Genomic DNA, 19,727 nt, shown 5'->3' on the forward strand with positions numbered 1-19,727 from the left:
AACCAGAAGCTGCCATCCCCAAGGTTGAATTGGGGACACCACATCAGTCCTATACAGCCCTTGGTGTCCCAGGATCACAGACACAGAGCCCCAGAGCTCTGTAGATACCCCCCATGGCCATGGGGACCCTCACCTGCTCGCTGAGGTTGTGCTGCTCAGCACAGCTGTCCATGATGCAGGCGCAGGTCTGCCGAGCCATCTCCTCCAGGAACTTGTTGCACATCCCCAGTGCTGCAGCCTGGAGCTGGGGATACTGCAAAGGGAAACGCACAGCTTAACATGGCCCCACTATGGGACACCCCGCACAGGGCACAGAGGCCCCAAGGTCAGGTCCCCATCCCCTGCCATAAGCCATAAGAGCTGCCTGGCTCCTCTATAGCTGCATCCAGACACTGTGCCCATGTCCCCATATCATCACCCTGCAGGACTCACCTCCTCCGGGCACATGGGGTGGACGCAGCGGGAGAAGTGGCTGCAGAGCATTGGGAAGGCGATGCTGTAACGCAGCATGGAGGGCTCCTCCATCGTCGCCACAAACATCTTCTCTATGGGGCGAGGGAAGAAGCTGCAGTGGGGGGAGGCAGAGGGGCAGGATGTGTCAGTGGGGTGTTGGTGCCTATATCGTGTGGGTGCTGCCCTTGTCCCCATGTCCATATTACCTGAGTCTACATCACCTCGCTTTGCCCAGCCTCCCCTATAAGCCCCATCCCTTCCCATACCCAGCACACATGGGCATCTCCCCACACATTCTGTGGGGCAGGAGCTGCTCAATGTGACCCCTATGAGTCTGGAGCTCACCATAGGTCGGACAGGTCGGAGGTCTCGGCCAGCAGATCCTCCAGGGAGTCCAGCAGTTTGGTGTGGAAGACGATGAGGTTCATGATGCGACCCACGTCTGGGTTGGTGCTCAGGGGCAGCACGGCCTTGGACACACTGGTGTAGGCCTATGGGGGGCAGCGGGATCAGGGGCACAGCTGGGAGAACTGGGATGAACTGGGATGAACTGGGAGCAATGGGATGAACTGGGATGAACTGGGATGAACTGGGAGAACTGGGATGAACTGGGATGAACTGGGATGAACTGGGAGCAATGGGAGAACTGGGAGAACTGGGAGAACTGGGAGCACTGGGATGAACTGGGAGCACTGGGAGCAATGAGAGAACTGGGAGAACTGGGAGAACTGGGAGAACTGGGATGAACTGGGATATATTGGGAGCACTGGGATGAACTGGGAGCACTGGGAGCACTGGGGATGGGGGTTGAAGGGATGGGGACCAGTGGTGGTGGAATGGTGTGGGATGGAGAAGGGAATGAGGGCAGGGATAGAGACAGCAGTAAGGAAGGGAATAGGGGCATGGATTGAGATGGGAAGAGAGGGATTGTATGGGGCCAGCAATGAGGGCAGGGATGGGAACTGAGGACGGCAGTGGATGGGATTGAGATGGGGGTAGAACCTGCAGCCGGAACCAGTCGAGGCGCAGCGCTGTGAAATCAAACTGCTCCTTCTCATCCACTGCAGGGAAACAGAAACGTGGCCATGAGGGAGGGCAGGGGGAGGGGGGCTGGGTGGGCTTCAGGCTTGTGCTGATCAGGGGCTGTAATGCAGGGTTAGGGTTAGGGTTATTAGGGTTAGGGTTAGGGTTAGTGTCATTAGCGTTAAAGTTAGGGTTATTAGGTTTAGGGTTAGGGTTAGGGTTAGGGTTAGGTTTATTAGGGTTAGGGTTAGGGTTAGGGTTAGGGTTATTAGGGTTATTAGGGTTATTAGGGTTAGTGTTAGGGTTATTAGGGTTAGGGTTATTAGGGTTAGGGTTAGGGCTAGGTTTAGGGTTATTAGGGTTAGGGTTAGGGTTATTAGGGTTAGGGTTAGGGTTAGGGTTAGGGTTATTAGGGTTAGGGTTACGGTTATTAGGGTTAGGGTTAGGGTTATTAGGGTTAGGGTTAGGGTTAGGGTTATTAGGGTTAGGGTTAGGGTTATTAGGGTTAGGGTTAGGGTTAGTGCTATTAGCGTTAGGGTTAGGGTTATTAGGGTTAGGGTTAGGGTTAGTGTTATTAGCGTTAGGGTTAGGGTTATTAGGGTTAGGGTTAGGGTTAGGGTTATTAGGGTTAGGGTTAGGGTTAGGGTTAGGGTTACGTTTATTAGGGTTAGGGTTAGGGTTAGGGTTAGGGTTAGGGTTAGGGTTAGGGTTAGGGTTAGGGTTATTAGGGTTAGGGTTAGGGTTAGGGTTAGGATGCCAGCTGCGGGTGGACTGCAGCTGGGCTATAGGGCAGGAGGACATCAGACCCCATGGACACGCAGCAGGTTGATGGTCCTCACCTCCCTTGTCGGAGAGAGAAGAAAGGGAGCTGACAAAGGACGACAAGATGATGGACTCCTCCTCGGGGCACACGGAGAGGTTCTGCAGGGATAGAGATGGGGACGGGATCAGGGCCAAGCTGGATGGGGGACATGGACATGGGCAGCCCCATGCCCAGCATTATGTGATACCTGGATGATTTCACTGAGCACCAGAGCATCGAATCGGGCCAGGTACTGAACGTGGTAACGCCGCAGCACAACGTCCTGCCGCCGCACCAGGCTCCGCAGCTGCTCCATGAGGAACAGGATCTCTGCAATGTGGCTGCCAACAAAGGCACCGGTCAGAGCAGGGGTGAAGACCCCCAGACTCACATACACGGCCCCCCCAATGCACAGCCCCAATGCACAGCCCCAATGCACAGCTCCCAGCACCGCTCACCTGTCAGCATAGTCCTCCGGTGTCTTGGTTTTGGTGACGTGCTCGGCGTGTCTCACCAACCAGCTCACCTCATCCCGGCAGAACGACAGGGCCATGAAGGCAAACAGAGCCTGGGCACAGATAGAAGGTACCTGGGGCTGCCACCAGCAGCCAACAGGGCACTGCCAACACACAGAGCTCTGTGCATAGACCCATAATGTGCCCATAGAGCTCTGACACTCATCACGTCCCTCAGAACCACTCATCTCCATGATGGAGCTCCCCTCTTCCTGCCCCTCTCCACTGTCTCCTTCCCTTTGGGTCCCAGCTCCCCTTTACTCTCCCCTTCCCTTTACTCTCCCCTTCCCTTTACTCTCCCCTTCCCTTTACTCTCCCCTTCCCTTTACTCTCCCCTTCCCTTTGCTCTTCCCTTCCCTTTGCTCTCCCCTTCCCTTTACTCTCCCCTTCCCTTTACTCTCCCCTTCCCTTTGCTCTCCCCTTCCCTTTGCTCTTCCCTTCCCTTTACTCTCCCCTTCCCTTTGCTCTCCCCTTCCCTTTGCTCTTCCCTTCCCTTTACTCTCCCCTTCCCTTTACACTCCCCTTCCCTTTACTCTCCCCTTCCCTTTACTCTCCCCTTCCCTTTGCTCTCCCCTTCCCTTTGCTCTCCCCTTCCCTTTACTCTCCCCTTCCCTTTGCTCTCCCCTTCCCTTTACTCTCCCCTTCCCTTTACTCTCCCCTTCCCTTTACTCTCCCCTTCCCTTTGCTCTCACCTTGGGTCCCAGCAGCCCGGGCTGATCCTCCAGCAGCGCCTCCAGCTCTCGCACAGCCCCACGCAGGTACAGCCGCCGGCCCCGATGCAGGGATCCGCTATGGGGTGTGGGGGGGTGTCATGGTAGGGGGGTCAAAGCCCCCCATCACCCCTCCAGCCGCCCCACTCACCCAGCAGGGATATTACAAACACATGGCAAAGGTGGGAGCTGTGATATGGGGTCAATACAGATCGGGACCCCAGTGATCCCACGGGATCCCTCAGGTCCTTCCATGGGGTTATCATGGGGCCTCCCAGCACCCTGGGACCCTCCCCAGACCCCCCTGGGACCCTCCCCAGACCCCTGGGACCCTCCCCAGACCCCTGGGACCCAGCAGCCCACCCTGAGCCCCCCCGAACCTGTGAGCCACGGCGTGTTCCTTGCACTCCTTGAGATCAGCCACCCTCTTCCCATAGCTGCAAAGGGAACACAGCTGAGCAGTGCCACGGGTGGGCCAGCCCCCAGTGGAGCCCCCAGCCCCAGGGGCAGCCATTTACCCCTTGAGGCTGCTGAGCAGCTCCTCGGTGACCTTGTGGATCTGCAGGGCCTCGTCACGGAGGAGGGTGATGTAGAGCGAGCCCTGCAGTGCCAACCTCCACAGCTCCAGGCATTGAGGGGACGCCCCCAAAGCCCCCGGGCACACCAGGAAGCCAACTGCAGGGCACAGATATCAGTCAGCCACCATAGGGGATCACTGGGGGTCTGTGGGCATTGCAAGGACTCACTGAGGATCCAGCGCTCCATCACCTCCAGGGACAGGTATTCACAAGCCATCTGGGGATGCAGGGGGTGGTGTCAGCGCTCTGCCCCTCCTGCACCCACCCCTATGCATCCCATGGTACCACCATTGCAGGGTGATGCTCACGGTGTCGGAGCTGGCAGGGCTCAGCATGGAGCCAGCAGAGCTGAGCAGGCTGAGGAGCTGGTCATTGCGCCACTGATCGGAGCCCTGGTTCCTCCGTGCAAAGAGGAAATGGAGGGACAGGAGAGCAGTGGAGACAGCCTGCAGGACAGGGGGGGTATCATAGGGGATCAGTGCAGGGATGGGATGTGGCTCTGTTGGCATTCAGGACCCTCAGGAGCCCCCAACCCACCTTGGTGTGCGGCCCAAACTCCTCCGTCAGCTTCTTAAGGGGGTGGTCGTATTCCAAGACCATTTGGCCCAAGCGGGCAAAGCTGGAATCACTGCAGGGATAATGATATAATGTGTTGGGGACAGACCTCAGTGATGGGGATGGGGATGGTCTATAGGGGTGGGCAGCTCACCTGGCACCGTGGCTCATCTCATGAGCACAGTGGTACATGCCAATGAGAACCCGGCGGTCCTCGGTGCGGGACAGCAGCAGGACAAGGGACACGTAGGTGACAATCAGGTCCAAGTAGCTCTTGGTAAAGTCATAGTTGATGTTCTAAGGGGCAACGAAGCTGTGAGGATATGGCTGTGGTATGGGATGCATCAATCACCCCATTGAATGCACCCCATAAGACTCGTGAGCAACTCAAAGTCCCCCTGGGTGCCCCCATGGAACCCCCTGGTACCACTCACAATGTCAAAGAAGCACTGGTTGGCATCAATGGTGTTCAGCAGCTCATAGACGTGGTCCTGACAGGGAGATAACAAGGAATCAACACGTCACTGCTGTCCCCATAGTCTGTAATGCCAGCGCTGCCCCACAGCACCCCACAGCTCACCCTGAACTCCAGGACATCCACAAAGGAGTAGTAATAGGGTCCCAGCGCGCGGATAATGTCCCCCTTGTCCTTGTGCACCGGCCCCAGGTGTTGCTGCAAGAGACAGAAGGGGACATTGAGGTGAGGTGACACAATGGGGTGAGGTGACACAATGGGGTGAGGTGACACAATGGGGTGAGGTGATATGGGGTGGGGGGGTGACACAGGGACAAGGATGGAGGAGAAGCCAGGCAGCGATGGCACAATATGGGGTGATATAGGGGTAGGATGACAAGGACAGGATGGGTGTAACACGGGGTTGGGGGGCACATGGGGCAGCAATGACCCTCACCGTGCTGCTCCGCACGTCCAGGTTAGGAAACTTCTTGTTGATGAACTTGATGGAGGGCTCCATAGCTTTGTCACACAGGAAGGATGGACGTGTCTTGGGGTCCGAGCAGGTCTGTGGGGACACCCTAAAGTTAGAGCCCTCACAACCCCATCACATCCCTTTAGAGCCCCCACAACCCCATCACATCCCCCTTTAGAGCCCCCACAACCCCATCACATCCCCCTTTAGAGCCCCCACAACCCCATCACATCCCCCTTTAGAGCCCCCACAACCCCAGCACATCACCCTTTAGAGCCCCCATAACCCCATCACATCCCCCATTAGAGCCCCCACAACATCCCCCGTTTAGAGTCCCCACAACCCCATCACATCCCTTTAGAGCCCCCATAACCCCATCACATCCCCCTTTAAAGCCCTTAACCCCATCACATCCCCCTTAAGAGCCCCCATAACCCCATCACATCCCTTTAGAGCCCCTACAACCCCAACACATCCCCACAACCCCATCACATCCCCCTTTAGAGCCCCCACAACATCCCCCTTTAGAGCCCCCATCACATCCCCCCTTTAGAGCCCTCACATCCCTTTAGAGCCCCCTTAACCCCATCACATCCCCCTTTAGAGCCCTCACAACCCCATCACATCCCTTTAGAGCCCCCACAACCCCATCACATCCCTTTAGAGTCCCTACAACCCCATCACATCCCCCTTTAAGGCCCTTAACCCCATCACATCCCTTTAGAGCCCTCAAAACCCCATCACATCCCCCTTTAAAGCCCCCAAAACATCCCCCCTTTAGAGCCCCCACAACCCCATCACATCCCCCTTTAGAGCCCCCATCACATCCCCCTTTAGAGCCCCCACAACCCCATCACATCCCCCTTTAAAGCCCCCAAAACATCCCCCCTTTAGAGCCCTCACAACCCCATCACATCCCTTTAGAGCCCTCACAACCCCATCACATCCCCCCTTTAGAGCCCCCATAACCCCATCACATCCCCCTTTAGAGCCCCCATAACCCCATCACATCCCCCCTTTAGAGCCCTCACATCCCTTTAGAGCCCCCACAACCCCATCACATCCCCCTTTAGAGCCCCCACAACCCCATCACATCCCTTTAGAGCCCCCACAACCCCATCACATCCCCCTTTAAAGCCCTTAACCCCATCAGATCCCTTTAGAGCCCCCATCATATCCCCCCTTTAGAGCCCTCACATCCCTTTAGAGCCCCCTTAACCCCATCACATCCCTTTAGAGCCCCTACAACCCCAACACATCCCTTTAGAGCCCCTACAACCCCAACACATCCCCACAACCCCATCACATCCCCCCTTTAGAGCCCTCACATCCCTTTAGAGCCCCCTTAACCCCATCACATCCCCCCTTTAGAGCCCTCACATCCCTTTAGAGCCCCCTTAACCCCATCACAACCCCCTTTAGAGCCCCCACAACCCCATCACATCCCCCTTTAGAGCCCTTAACCCCATCACATCCCCCTTTAGAGCCCCCACAACCTCATCAAATCCCCCTTTAGAGCCCCCATAACCCCATCACATCCCCCTTTAGAGCCCTAAACCCCATCACATCCCCCTTTAGAGCCCTTAACCCCATCACATCCCCCTTTAGAGCCCCCACAATCCCATCACATCCCCCTTTAGAACCCCCACAACCCCATCACATCCCCCTTTAAAGCCCTTAACCCCATCACATCCCTTTAGAGCCCCCACAACCCCATCACATCCCCCCTTTAGAGCCCTCACAATCCCATCACATCCCTTTAGAGCCCTCACAACCCCATCACATCCCCCTTTAGAGCCCCCATAACCCCATCACATCCCCCCTTTAGAGTCCCCACAACATCCCCCCTTTAGAGCCCCCATCACATCCCCCCTTTAGAACCCCCACAACCCCATCACATCCCCCTTTAGAGCCCCCACAACCCCAACACATCCCTTTAGAGCCCCTACAACCCCAACACATCCCCACAACCCCATCACATCCCCCTTTAGAGCCCCCACAACATCCCCCTTTAGAGCCCCCATCACATCCCCCCTTTAGAGCCCTCACATCCCTTTAGAGCCCCCTTAACCCCATCACATCCCCCCTTTAGAGCCCTCACATCCCTTTAGAGCCCCCTTAACCCCATCACAACCCCCTTTAGAGCCCCCACAACCCCATCACATCCCCCTTTAGAGCCCTTAACCCCATCACATCCCCCTTTAGAGCCCCCACAACCTCATCAAATCCCCCTTTAGAGCCCCCATAACCCCATCACATCCCCCTTTAGAGCCCTAAACCCCATCACATCCCCCTTTAGAGCCCTTAACCCCATCACATCCCCCTTTAGAGCCCCCACAATCCCATCACATCCCCCTTTAGAACCCCCACAACCCCATCACATCCCCCTTTAAAGCCCTTAACCCCATCACATCCCTTTAGAGCCCCCACAACCCCATCACATCCCCCCTTTAGAGCCCTCACAATCCCATCACATCCCTTTAGAGCCCTCACAACCCCATCACATCCCCCTTTAGAGCCCCCATAACCCCATCACATCCCCCCTTTAGAGTCCCCACAACATCCCCCCTTTAGAGCCCCCATCACATCCCCCCTTTAGAACCCCCACAACCCCATCACATCCCCCTTTAGAGCCCCCACAACCCCATCACATCCCCCTTTAGAGCCCCCTTAACCCCATCACATCCCTTTAGAGCCCTCATAACCCCATCACATCCCCCATTAGAGCCCCCACAACATCCCCCCTTTAGAGTCCCCACAACCCCATCACATCCCTTTAGAGCCCCCATAACCCCATCACATCCCCCTTTAAAGCCCTTAACCCCATCACATCCCCCTTAAGAGCCCCCACAACCCCATCACATCCCCACAACCCCATCACATCCCCCTTTAGAGCCCCCACAACATCCCCCCTTTAGAGCCCCGATCACATCCCCCCTTTAGAACCCTCACAACCCCATCACATCCCCCCTTTAGAGTCCCCACAACCCCATCACATCCCCCTTTAAAGCCCTTAACCACATCAGATCCCTTTAGAGCCCCCAAAACATCCCCCCTTTAAAGCTCCCACAATCACATCACATCCCCCTTTAGAGCCCTCACATCCCTTTAGAGCCCCCTTAACCCCATCACATCCCCCTTTAGAGCCCCCACAACCCCCCAGCCCAGCAGCCCCCATTTAGATCCATCATGGCTCCACCCCACACCTTCTTGATGTTGTAGATCCGGATGAGGACCCCCCGGCCCCTCTCATTGAGGATGCTCAGCTTCTCAGCAAACTTGTTCTGATAGACGGAGGGCAGCGACATGGCGGCAGCGTTATGGGGTGGGATATGGGGACACCCCCTTGTCCCTGATCTGCCCCACACCCACAGCACCAACTTCCCCTTCCTCAGCTTCCTGGGTTGTGGTCACGGCCACGTGATGCTGTAGGGTGACGTTGATGCTATGGGGTGCCGCCATCATCCTGCCCATATTACACTGCTCATAGGTCCATATGACAACATCCAAAGCCATATAGCACCATTCAGGACCCATATGAGAGTGTTCAGGACCATGTAACATCATAGAGACACGTATTGGCATACAAGGCCCATATAAGTCCTTGCAACAAGGAAAACACCACACAGGATCCTATAAGACCCTCCAGGGCCCATATTACACTACATAGGGCCCCATAACACTACATAGGGCCCATATTATACCACATAGGGCCCATATTACACCACACAGGGCCATATTACACCCTCCAGATCCCATATTATACCACACAGGGACCCATAACACCACATAGGACCCACATTACACCACATGGGGCCCGCATTACACTACATAGGGCCCTATAACACTACATAAGGCCCATGTTATACCACACAGGGCCCATATTACAACCTCCAGGGCCCACATCACACCACATAGGGCCCATATTACACTTTCTAGGTCCCATATTATACCACGCAGGGCCCACATTACACTACATAGGGCCCACATTACACTACATGGGGCCCACATTACACTACATGGGGCCCCATAACATCACATAGGACCCCCCTTACACCACATAGGGCCCATATTACACCATATAGGGCCCTCATTACACCACATAGGGCCCCATAACACCACACAGGACCCACATTACACCACATAGGGCCCCATAACACCACATAGGGCTCACATAACATCACATAGGGCCCATATTACACCACATAGGGCCCACATTACACTACATAGGGCCCTATAGCACCACATAGGGCCCATATTATACCACATAGGGCCCATATTACACCACACAGGGCCATATTACACCCTCCAGATCCCATATTATACCACACAGGGACCCATAACACCACATAGTACCCACATTACACCACATAGGGCCCGCATTACACTACATAGGGCCCTATAGCACCACATAGGGCCCATATTATACCACATAGGGCCCATATTACACCCTCCAGATCCCATATTATACCACATAGGGCCCACATTACACCACATAGGGCCCCATAACACCACACAGGGCCCATATTACACTATATAGGGCCCACATTACACCACATAGGGCCCCATAACACCACATAGGACCCACATTACACCACATAGGGCCCCATAACACCACATAGGGCTCACATAACATCACATAGGGCCCATATTACACCACATGGGGCCCACATTACACTACATAGGGCCCTATAACACTACATAGGGCCCATGTTATACCACACAGGGCCCATATTACACCCTCCAGGGCCCACATCACACCACATAGGGCCCATATTACACTTTCTAGGTCCCATATTATACCACGCAGGGCCCACATTACACTACATAGGGCCCACATTACACTACATGGGGCCCACATTACACTACATGGGGCCCCATAACATCACATAGGACCCCCCTTACACCACATAGGACCCATATTACACCATATAGGGCCCTCATTACACCACATAGGGCCCCATAACACCACATAGGGCTCACATAACATCACATAGGGCCCATATTACAACACATAGGGCCCACATTACACTACATGGGGCCCCATAACATCACATAGGACCCCCCTTACACCACATAGGACCCATATTACACCCTCCAGGTCCCATATTATACCACATAGGGCCCACATTACACTACATAGGGCCCCATAACTCCACATAGGGCCCATATTACACCATATAGGGCCCACATTACCCCACACAGGGCCCCATAACACAGCCTAGAGCCTATAAAACCCCACCTAGGACTATATAACGCCCCTCAGGCCCACATTACGCCCTATAGATTCACAGAACACTCTGCATTGCCTACACAGCACTACTCAGAACCCTATAATCCCTAAAAACCCTAAAAACGACCCCAAAACGCCTCGGCGGAAGTTAGGCCGCGTTGCCATGGCGACCCCGGCGGCGGAAGTGAAGCCGCACAGGCTGCGGCGGAAGTTAGGCCGCGTTGCCATGGCGATGAGTGGGGCCGTTCGGTGGCCGGTAGGAGCTCGCGGAGCCTGACGAGCTTAAGATGGACCCGGAGGCGCTCGTCCAGTGTCCGTACGACAAAGCGCATCAGATCCGGGTGTCCCGGCTGCCGTATCACCTCGTCAAGTGCCAGCGGGTGAGCGGGGGGCCGAGAGGCTGTGTAGGCCCGTGTAGGCCCCTGTAGGCCCGTGTAGGCCCGTGTAGGCTCGTGTAGGTCTGTGTAGGCCCGTGTAGGACCGTGTAGGCCTTTGTAGGCCCGTGTAGGTCTGTGTAGGTCCATGTAGACCCATGTAGGCCCGTGTAGGTCCGTGTAGGCCCATGTAGGTCTGTGTAGGTCTTTGTAGGCCCGTGTAGGCCCGTGTAGGTACGTGTAGGTTTGTGTAGGTCCATGTAGACCCGTGTAGGCCCGTGTAGGTGCGTGTAGAAACGTGTAGGCCCATGTAGGTCTGTGTAGGCCCGTGTAGGCCCGTGTAGGTCTGTGTAGGTCTGTGTAGGCCCGTGTAGGCCCCTGTAGGCCCGTGTAGGTACGTGTAGGTCTGTGTAGGTCCGTGTAGACCCGTGTAGGCCCGTGTAGGTACGTGTAGAAACGTGTAGGCCCGTATAGGCCTGTGTAGGTCTTTGTACGCCCGTGTAGACCCGTGTAGGTCTTTGTAGACCCGTGTAGGTCCGTGTAGGTACGTGTAGAAACGTGTAGAAACGTGTAGGTCTGTGTAGGCCTGTGTAGGCCTGTGTAGGTGTGTGTAGGCCCATGTAGGTCTGTGTAGGTCCTTGTAGGTCTGTGTAGGCCCGTGTAGGCCTTTGTAGGCCCTGGTAGGCCCGTGTAGGCCTGTATAGGCCCATGTAGGCCCGTGTAGGTCTGTGTAGGTCTGTGTAAGCCTGTGTAGGCCCGTGTAGGTACGTGTAGAAACGTGTAGGCCTGTGTAGGTCTGTGTAGGTACGTGTAGGCCTTTGTAGGCCCGTGTAGGTTTGTGTAGGTCCATGTAGACCCGTGTAGGTACGTGTAGAAACATGTAGGCCTGTGTAGGCCCGTGTAGGTCTTTGTAGGCCCGTGTAGGTTTGTGTAGGTTCATATAGGCCCGTGTAGGTACGTGTAGAAACGTGTAGGCCCGTGTAGGTCTGTGTAGGCCCGTGTAGGCCTTTGTAGGCCCTTGTAGACCCGTGTAGGTCTGTGTAGGCCCGTGTAGGTCTTTGTAGGCCTGTGTAGGCCTGTGTAGGTACGTGTAGAAACGTGTAGGCCCATGTAGGTCTGTGCAGGCCCGTGTAGGCCTTTGTAGGCCCTTGTAGACCCGTGTAGGTCTGTGTAGGTCCATGTAGACCCGTGTAGGTCCGTGTGGGCCTGTGTAGGTACATGTAGAAGCGTGTAGGCCCATGTAGGTCTGTGCAAGCCTGTGTAGATCCATGTAGACCCGTGTAGGCCCATGTAGGTCTGTGTAGGTCCATGTAGACCCGTGTATGTCCGTGTAGGTACGTATAGAAACGTGTAGGCCCGTGTAGGTCTGTGCAGGCCTGTGTAGGCCCATGTAGGTCTGTGTAGGTCTTTGTAGGTCTGTGTAGGCCCGTGTAGGTACATGTAGGTACGTGTAGAAACGTGTAGGCCTGTGTAAGTCTGTGTAGGCCCGTGTAGGCCCATGTAGACCCGCGTAGGCCTGTGTAGGCTGGGCCCTCCGGACCTACGGGCCTCCCTTCACTCTCAGCACCTCCTCCTCCTCCTCTCCCCATAGAACAACCCGCAGGTAGCTCGCACCTTGGAGGTCTGCCCCTTTAACGCCAGGCACAGGCTGCCCCGGGCCGAGCTTCAGAGACACATCGCCTGCTGCCCCGACCAGCGGCAGCTCTTTGACTGCCACGGTACGAGACCACCCGGCCCCCAGCCGCCCCTCAGACCCCCCCTCACTCATATACACACACACACGTCCTTATTGTGCTCTCTGTGCCCTCAGTGTTATCTATGTGCGCCCGTGACCCAACAAAGCAGCCCAAGGTCCCCGTGGCCTGGCAGGCCCCACCGTGCCAAGAGGACTGGGAGGCAGGTGAGTGTCCATAGGGTGCCCCCCAACACCACCCCACTGTGACCCCCATCAAGGCCGGCACGGCTCTGTCTCCATTTGCAGAGGTGGATGAGCTGGAGGAAGCTGCGCCGTTTATCCTTAACACCACAGTGGGTGACCTGCCCCTCCAAGGTGACAGGTAGGAACATGAGGGGCTCAGGGTGCCCCCCCATCACCTGCTGCCCACCCTGACGCCCCTCACCGTGCCCCCCTTTCCCCCCCAGCACCGCTCTGACTGCGCCCCCAAAGTGGAGCCGAGATGTGGGTCGAGCTGCAGCAATAACAACAGGATATTTTATGGAGGGGCAGGACCAGCAGGAGAAGAACAGAGCAAAGAAGATGGTGGCACAACCCAGGTGGTGCCCAAATCCCCTTTAGGACCACAAGAAAAGCAAAGGCGGCACCTTTGCTCGGTATCTGCAGCGGGGAACGTTTGTAGCAATAGGTTTTAAAAACGTTTTGCAAATATGTGGCTTGTGAGTGTCATTATGGGGGGGGGGGGTGAAGGGGGGAGGAACTGCTTTGTATTGCTGATAGGGGGCAGCAGCAAAATGGGGACCGTGGTGGGTGGGGGAAAGGGGGGTCCAGTAGGATGAGAGCTGATGGATGGGGATAAAGAGGATCCTGTGGTGTGAGCTTGTTATGGGTCCGGCTTCTTATGGGTCCAGCTTGTTGTGGGTCCGGGTTGTTGTGGGTCCTGCTTGTTATGGATCCGGCTTGTGGGTCCGGCTTGTTGTGGGTCCAGCTTGTCCTTTGTCCCCTCACTGCTTGGCTGTGCTCTCACCATGTTCCCTGCATTCTCCAGCTTGTGGCACAATCATTATGGGGTGGGGAGGTGGCAGCAGTTGCATTTTGGGGCCTGTCCGTGTCTCTATAACCCACATTACATCCCCATGGCCAGCCTGTGTTCCAGCACTGCCCCATAGAATCCCTGTGTCCCCATGTGTCTCCATACCCCCCTGCCCCATAGCATCCCTGTGTCCCCATGTGTCTCCATAACCCACTGCCCCATAGCATCCCTGTATGTGTCTCCATACCCCCCTGCCCCATAGCATCCCTGTATGTGTCTCCATAACCCCCTGCCCCATAGAATCCTTGTGTCCCCATGTGTCTCCATACCCCCTTACCTGTACCCAGCCCCCCAGCCGTGTATCCCCATGTTCCCCATTACCCCCTTCAGCCTGAGATGGGGACAGCACCAAAGAGGAGACCCAGAACCATCCAGCATGACCAAACCAGCTCCAGGTAACCCCAAAACCTCCATCTCCCCCCCACACCCCCTTCCCTGCCTTATAGGGTCTGCTGCCCACCCTCTTAATGCACCAGATCCCCCTTTAAACCCCCATAGCTGACCAAACCCTTTCACATTGGACCAAAGGAAGCGATTTCAGCCTCGTGCCAATGGGTGCTGCCCAGATTTGGGGCTGTTTGGTTCTATTTTAATACCTCTTACACAATTTGGACACCATGTGCTCATGCTGCATCACCAGGGCACTCAGGACATGGGTTTCCCCACCCGAAAGCAGAGGAAAAGAACGAGGGGGGGGGGGGGTGAAATAAGCCTCATTAACCCCCACCCTACACACGCCTATAGGGCTGTATCACCACCACGTCCCCTATGACACCACCCAGCTCCGGGTTTCCCTTTAACCCTCCTTTCATTCCCCCCCTTTATTCTTCTCTTCCATCACACAGGATGTTCCCAGCCACGAAGACCCCACAAACCCCCCCCCCCAACACTACAAGAAGGTGAGAAGAACCCGGAGGAGGCACCGGATTTGGGGCAGAATCCATTAGAAATGGGAATGTATGTGTCACAGCCCTGGCCAGGCTCCCACCCACCCCCAACACACATTTAACCCAATGCAGCCAGTTCAATAGAACCAAAAAAACAACGATGGGGACCCAGTTTGGGGGGAAATCCTGCTTTTCAGTTCATTGCGAGGTCAGATCTATCCTTCCCCATTTGGGGGGGGGGTACTATAAAGGAGGGGGGGGGGAGCAGGCGGGGTCTGGTCTGGGCAGAGCAGAGCAGTGAATCTGGTGTTGCAATTAATTCCTCTGTGTCCTGTGCCAGAATTGCAGCTGCAGGGAGGTTTGTTCCTCCAGTTATTAACTCCCTTTTTAATGCACATCTGGCCCGATCTGCACATCCTGGGCTCGGCCCATATGGGATCGGCTTTATTCCTTCCTCCATCTCCAACCATGAGGCTGAAACGTCGGCACTGAGCAGGATGAGCCCCGGCCTCCTCCTATATCCACAGCAGGAGCTCAACCTGAGCTGCCTTTAAAGCCCTTTTTGATGTATAAGGGGGGGTTTAAAACCCCTTTTTATGTATAAGTGGGGGGGTTTAAACCCCTTTTCTATGCTTAAGGGTGGCTTTAACCCCCCCTTTTATGCTTAAGGGGGTGTTTTAAACCCCTTTTCTATGTTTAAGTGGGGTTTAAACCCCTTTTCTATGTTTAAGGGTGGCTTTAAAACCCCTTTTCTATGCTTAAGGGGGGTTTTAAACCCCTTTTCTATGTTTAAATGTGGGTTTAAACCCTTTTTCTATGTTTAAGGGTGGCTTTAAAACCCCTTTTCTATGCTTAAGGGTGGATTTAAACCCCTTTTTGATGTTTAAGGGGGGGTTTAAAACCCCTTTTTATGTATAAGTGGGGGGGTTTAAACCCCTTTTCTATGCTTAAGGGTGGCTTTAAACCCCCCTTTTATGCTTAAGGGGGTGTTTTAAACCCCTTTTCTATGTTTAAGTGGGGTTTAAACCCCTTTTCTATGTTTAAGGGTGGCTTTAAAACCCCTTTCTTATGCTTAAGGGGGGGGTTTAAACCCCTTTTCTATGTTTAAGGATGTTTTAAACCCCTTTTCTATGTTTAAGGGGGGTTTAAACCCCTTTTCTATGTTTAAGGGGCTGTTTTAAACCCCTTTTCTATGTATAAGGGGGTTTTTAAACCCCTTTTCTATGTTTAAGGGTGGCTTTAAAACCCCTTTTCTATGTTTAAGGGGGGGGTTAAACCCCTTTTCTATGTTTAAATGTGGGTTTAAACCCCTTTTCTATGTTTAAGGGGGGCTTTAAAACCCCTTTTCTATGTTTAAGGGGAGGTTTAAACCCCTTTTTTGGTGTTTAAGGGTGGTTTAAAACCCCTTTTTAATGTTTAAGGGGGGGTTTAAACCCCTTTTTATGTATAAGGGGGGGGTTTAAACCCCTTTTCTATGCTTAAGGGTGGCTTTAAACCCCCCTTTTATGCTTAAGGGGGTGTTTTAAACCCCTTTTCTATGTTTAAGGGGAGTTTAAACCCCTTTTCTGTATTTAAGGGTGGCTTTAAAACCCCTTTTTTATGTTTAAGGACGGGTTTTAAACCCCTTTTCTATGTTTAAGGGGGGTTTTAAACCCCTTTCTTATGTTTAAGGGGGTGTTTTAAACCCCTTTTCTAGGTTTTAGGGTGGGTTTAAACCCCTTTTTATGCTTAAATGTGGCTTTAACCCTCTGCTCATCCCCCCTACAAGCAGAATCAAGCCTCCCCCCTGTGTTCTATCCCTATTCCCCCATCGCTTTCTATATCCCCTCTCCCACCCCCATCTCTCCCCCTTCTCTCCCACCCCACAGGTGTAAATTCCAGCCCCGATCCCTCCTTGTTCTTCAAGGGTTAAATTGGAATTTATGGGTTTTGTGCCTCCTTGTTTCAAAAGCTTCTGAACCGCTTCGGGTTTGCTCGACATCTCTCCCCTGTGGATTTTTTGCACAGCAGTTTTATGTGTTTTTATGTGTTTTTTATGTGTATTTTTGCTCATGGGGGTGGATCCAGTCGGGGTAGGTTGGAGGAAGAGGTTGTTTTGGGCCGGGCAATGAATGGGAAATGATGGGAGTGTGTCCCCCCCCATCCTATTTTTCCACCTATTTTGCCCCATTGAAAGCAATTGTGGAGTGATGCTGGGGGAACCACAGCACTCAATGTACAGCAGGGACCCAAATAGGGCACCCTGGGGTGCTCTAATACCATGTATGGGGTGCTCTAATCCCATAATCCCATGTATGGGGTGCTCTGATTTCATGTATGGGGTGCTCTAATGTATGTGGTGCTCTAATCCCATGTATGGGATGCTGTAATATATGGGGTGCTCTAATCCCATGTATGGGGTGCTCTAATCCCATAATCCCATGTATGTGGTGCTCTAATCCCATGTATGGGATGCTGTAATATATGGGGTGCTCTAATCCCATGTGTGGGGTGCTCTAATCCCACATATGGGGTGCTCTAATGTATGGGGTGCTCTGTTCTGATGTATGGGGTGCTCTAATCCCATATGTGGGGTGCTCTAATGTATGGGGTGCTCCAATCCCATGTGTGGGGTGTTCTAATCCCATGTATGGGGTGCTCTAATCCCATAATCCCATGTATGGGGTGCTCTATTCCCATGTATGGGGTGCTCTAATGTATGGGGTGCTCTAATCCCATGTATGGGGTGCTCTATTCCCATAATCCCATGTATGGGGTGCTCTAATCCCATGTATGGGGTGCTCTAATCCCATAATCCCATGTATGGGGTGCTCTAATGTATGGGGTGCTCTAATCCATTTGTGGGGTGCTCTAATTCCATGTATGGGGTGCTCTAATCCCATAATCCCATGTATGGGGTGCTCTAATCCCATAATCCCATGTATGGGGTGCTCTAATGTATTGGGTGCTCTAATCCATGTATGGGGTGCTCTAATCCCATGTGTGGGGTGCTCTAATGTATGGGGTGCTCTAATCCCATGTATGGGGTGCTCTAATCCCATCAATGGGGTGCTCTAATGTATTGGGTGCTCTAATCCATGTATGGGGTGCTCTAATCCCATCAATGGGGTGCTCTATCCCCATATATGGGGTGCTCTAATCCCATGTATGGGGTGCTCTAATGTATGGGGTGCTCTAATCCCATGTATGGGGTGCTTTAATCCCATAATCCCATGTATAGGGTGCTCTAATCCATGTATGGGGTGCTCTAATCCCATATGTGGGATGCTCTAATATATGGGGTGCTCTAATCCCACGTATGGGGTGCTCTAATGTGTGGGGTGGTCTAATGTATGGGGTGCTCTAATCCCATATATGGGGTGCTCTATTCCCATGTATGGGGTGCTCTAATGTATGGGGTGCTCTAATCCCATGTATGGGGTGCTTGTTTCTCGCCCCCCCATCAGACCCCCTGTCCCCCTCCCCATGGCATCAGTGGGGCTGTGGGAGCCAGCAGCGCTCATTGACTTTGCCTTGTTGCTTTGACACCCCACAGCAAAGCAGCAGCTGCACGTAGAGCATCGGATCAAGGCTGGCTTCCTCCTGCACATGCAATGAGATGTAGGTGTGTATGTGTATGTGTGTGTGTGTGTGTGTATGTGTGTGTATGTGTGTGTATTGTGTGTAAGGGGAGGTTTCCTGCACTAAGTCCGGATGTTTTTCCCGTTGCATGGAGGAATTGGGGGCTGAGCTGTTGTACCAGCCTTAGAAACACAAATATCTGCCACCATCATCATCCCCTGTGCTCTGTGACCATGTATGTGGAGCAGATGGAGCCTGTTGTGCTTTGCAGTGCAAGCAGTGGCTCTTTTGAGCTCAATTTTGGGCTGATTTCCTGCCTTTTTGGTGTTGCTTTATCCCCAACCCCACTATAACCCTTAACCCTGAGCGCTACAACCCACCTCAACCATCTCTCCCTGTTCTATGGGGCGATGGACAGGACCTGGAGCAGCACAAGGACCGAAGGGACATCAGCTGAGCCCCCCCCCCACCCAAAGGACCCCCATATGTGAGTACCAGGCCCTGCAGTGTGAGCTGCCATTAAACATCCCCCTTTGCCTTCACTCCCACCCATCTCCCTGCTGTGATTCAGCGGCGCCGTGTTGGGGAATAAAGCAAGAATTCCCCATCAAACTGCTGCTAAGAAAGGCAGGAAGGGGGGGAGGAGGAGGAGGAGGAGGAGGAGGAGGAGGAGGAGGAGGAGGAAGGAATGGCTGCTTCTTAGGGGCAAATGGCAGCAATGGGGCCATAAAGCAGCTCTGTGTGCCCCCACTGAAAGGCTGGGAGCCCTTTGAAGTCAATGGGTGTGAGATGCATCCCCTGTTTGCACAGCGTGAGGCTGAACCCAGGGGATCCCCAGCACCGATCCCTCCCCCTGCGGCTTCAGCTTCCCCCTTTTACACTTGGTTTCCATCTCCATCAGCTCACACGGGGCTGTTAAGGAGATCCCAGCCCTGAGATCCCAGCCCTGAGATCCCAGCCCCGAGCTCCCAGCCCTGAGATCCCAGCCCTGAGATCCCAGCCCTGAGATCCCAGCACTGAGATCCCAGCACTAAGTTGGCTCAGCAGCTCTACCTGTCCCCATCCTGCAGCTGAAATCGGGTCTGGGGGCTTTTGTGCCATTATATGCCCTTATATGTGCTTACAGCCCCATATAGGGGGTAACTGGGGTATGAGGGGGTAATTGGGGTATCAGGGCTGGGGGCTGCCTTCATTATATGCCCTTATATGTACTTACAGCTTCATATAGAGGATAATTGGGGTATCAGGGGGTAACTGGGGTATCAGGGCTGGGGACTGCCTTCATTATGTGCCCTGCAGTGCTTACAGCCCCATATAGGGGGTAATTGGGGTATGAAGG

The 19,727-nt window shown here is 54.1% G+C and overlaps 2 protein-coding genes across 7 annotated transcripts in view; one reads left to right on the plus strand and one right to left on the minus strand.

The window, feature by feature from the left end:
* LOC146750991 (nck-associated protein 1-like) overlaps window positions 1–9,000 on the minus strand; it is an 18,390-nt gene extending 9,390 nt beyond the window's left edge. The window contains exons 1-18 of the mRNA XM_085535852.1: window positions 8,772–9,000; window positions 5,548–5,658; window positions 5,217–5,309; window positions 5,071–5,127; window positions 4,791–4,933; window positions 4,619–4,709; window positions 4,390–4,527; window positions 4,250–4,298; window positions 4,022–4,178; window positions 3,884–3,940; window positions 3,486–3,582; window positions 2,737–2,846; window positions 2,487–2,619; window positions 2,316–2,397; window positions 1,456–1,514; window positions 799–944; window positions 433–565; window positions 134–253 (exon numbers count right to left, since the gene is read on the minus strand). Coding sequence (XP_085391978.1) covers window positions 134–253; window positions 433–565; window positions 799–944; window positions 1,456–1,514; window positions 2,316–2,397; window positions 2,487–2,619; window positions 2,737–2,846; window positions 3,486–3,582; window positions 3,884–3,940; window positions 4,022–4,178; window positions 4,250–4,298; window positions 4,390–4,527; window positions 4,619–4,709; window positions 4,791–4,933; window positions 5,071–5,127; window positions 5,217–5,309; window positions 5,548–5,658; window positions 8,772–8,873 — 1,878 coding nt within the window. The 5' untranslated portion in view covers window positions 8,874–9,000. The remainder of the gene's footprint in view (window positions 1–133; window positions 254–432; window positions 566–798; window positions 945–1,455; window positions 1,515–2,315; window positions 2,398–2,486; window positions 2,620–2,736; window positions 2,847–3,485; window positions 3,583–3,883; window positions 3,941–4,021; window positions 4,179–4,249; window positions 4,299–4,389; window positions 4,528–4,618; window positions 4,710–4,790; window positions 4,934–5,070; window positions 5,128–5,216; window positions 5,310–5,547; window positions 5,659–8,771) is intronic.
* A 2,016-nt stretch (window positions 9,001–11,016) lies between these two features.
* Window positions 11,017–18,930, plus strand: LOC107325729 (gametocyte-specific factor 1). Of its 6 annotated transcripts, none has more exons than XR_014941979.1 (9): window positions 11,017–11,178; window positions 12,764–12,890; window positions 12,983–13,072; window positions 13,154–13,229; window positions 13,315–13,503; window positions 14,271–14,335; window positions 14,786–15,035; window positions 18,363–18,431; window positions 18,807–18,930. XR_014941979.1 is itself a non-coding variant. In XM_085535855.1 (5 exons), exons 1-5 carry the CDS (start codon window positions 11,086–11,088, stop codon window positions 13,466–13,468), a joined length of 540 nt encoding a protein of 179 aa, XP_085391981.1. In that variant the 5' UTR covers window positions 11,017–11,085; the 3' UTR covers window positions 13,469–13,558. The 6 variants fall into 6 exon arrangements, 1 of the variants encoding a protein (XP_085391981.1); XR_014941981.1 differs by having other exon boundaries at window positions 18,363–18,427; XR_014941980.1 differs by having other exon boundaries at window positions 14,786–14,897.
* Window positions 18,931–19,727: the final 797 nt, after the last annotated feature.

Source organism: Coturnix japonica, unplaced genomic scaffold (assembly GCF_054131305.1).
Source record: "Coturnix japonica strain WE unplaced genomic scaffold, WE-NBRP24 Scf199, whole genome shotgun sequence".
In the NCBI taxonomy this organism is placed as follows: Eukaryota; Metazoa; Chordata; class Aves; order Galliformes; family Phasianidae; genus Coturnix; species Coturnix japonica.

Coding starts and splice junctions, on each gene's coding strand:
- LOC107325729 (XM_085535855.1), top strand. CDS start 11,086: ATGGACCCGGAGGCGCTCGTCCAGTGTCCGTACGACAAAGCGCATCAG. Junction 11,179..12,763: donor ACCTCGTCAAGTGCCAGCGG/GTGAGCGGGGGG, acceptor CTCTCCCCATAG/AACAACCCGCAGGTAGCTCG. Junction 13,073..13,153: donor CCAAGAGGACTGGGAGGCAG/GTGAGTGTCCAT, acceptor CTCCATTTGCAG/AGGTGGATGAGCTGGAGGAA.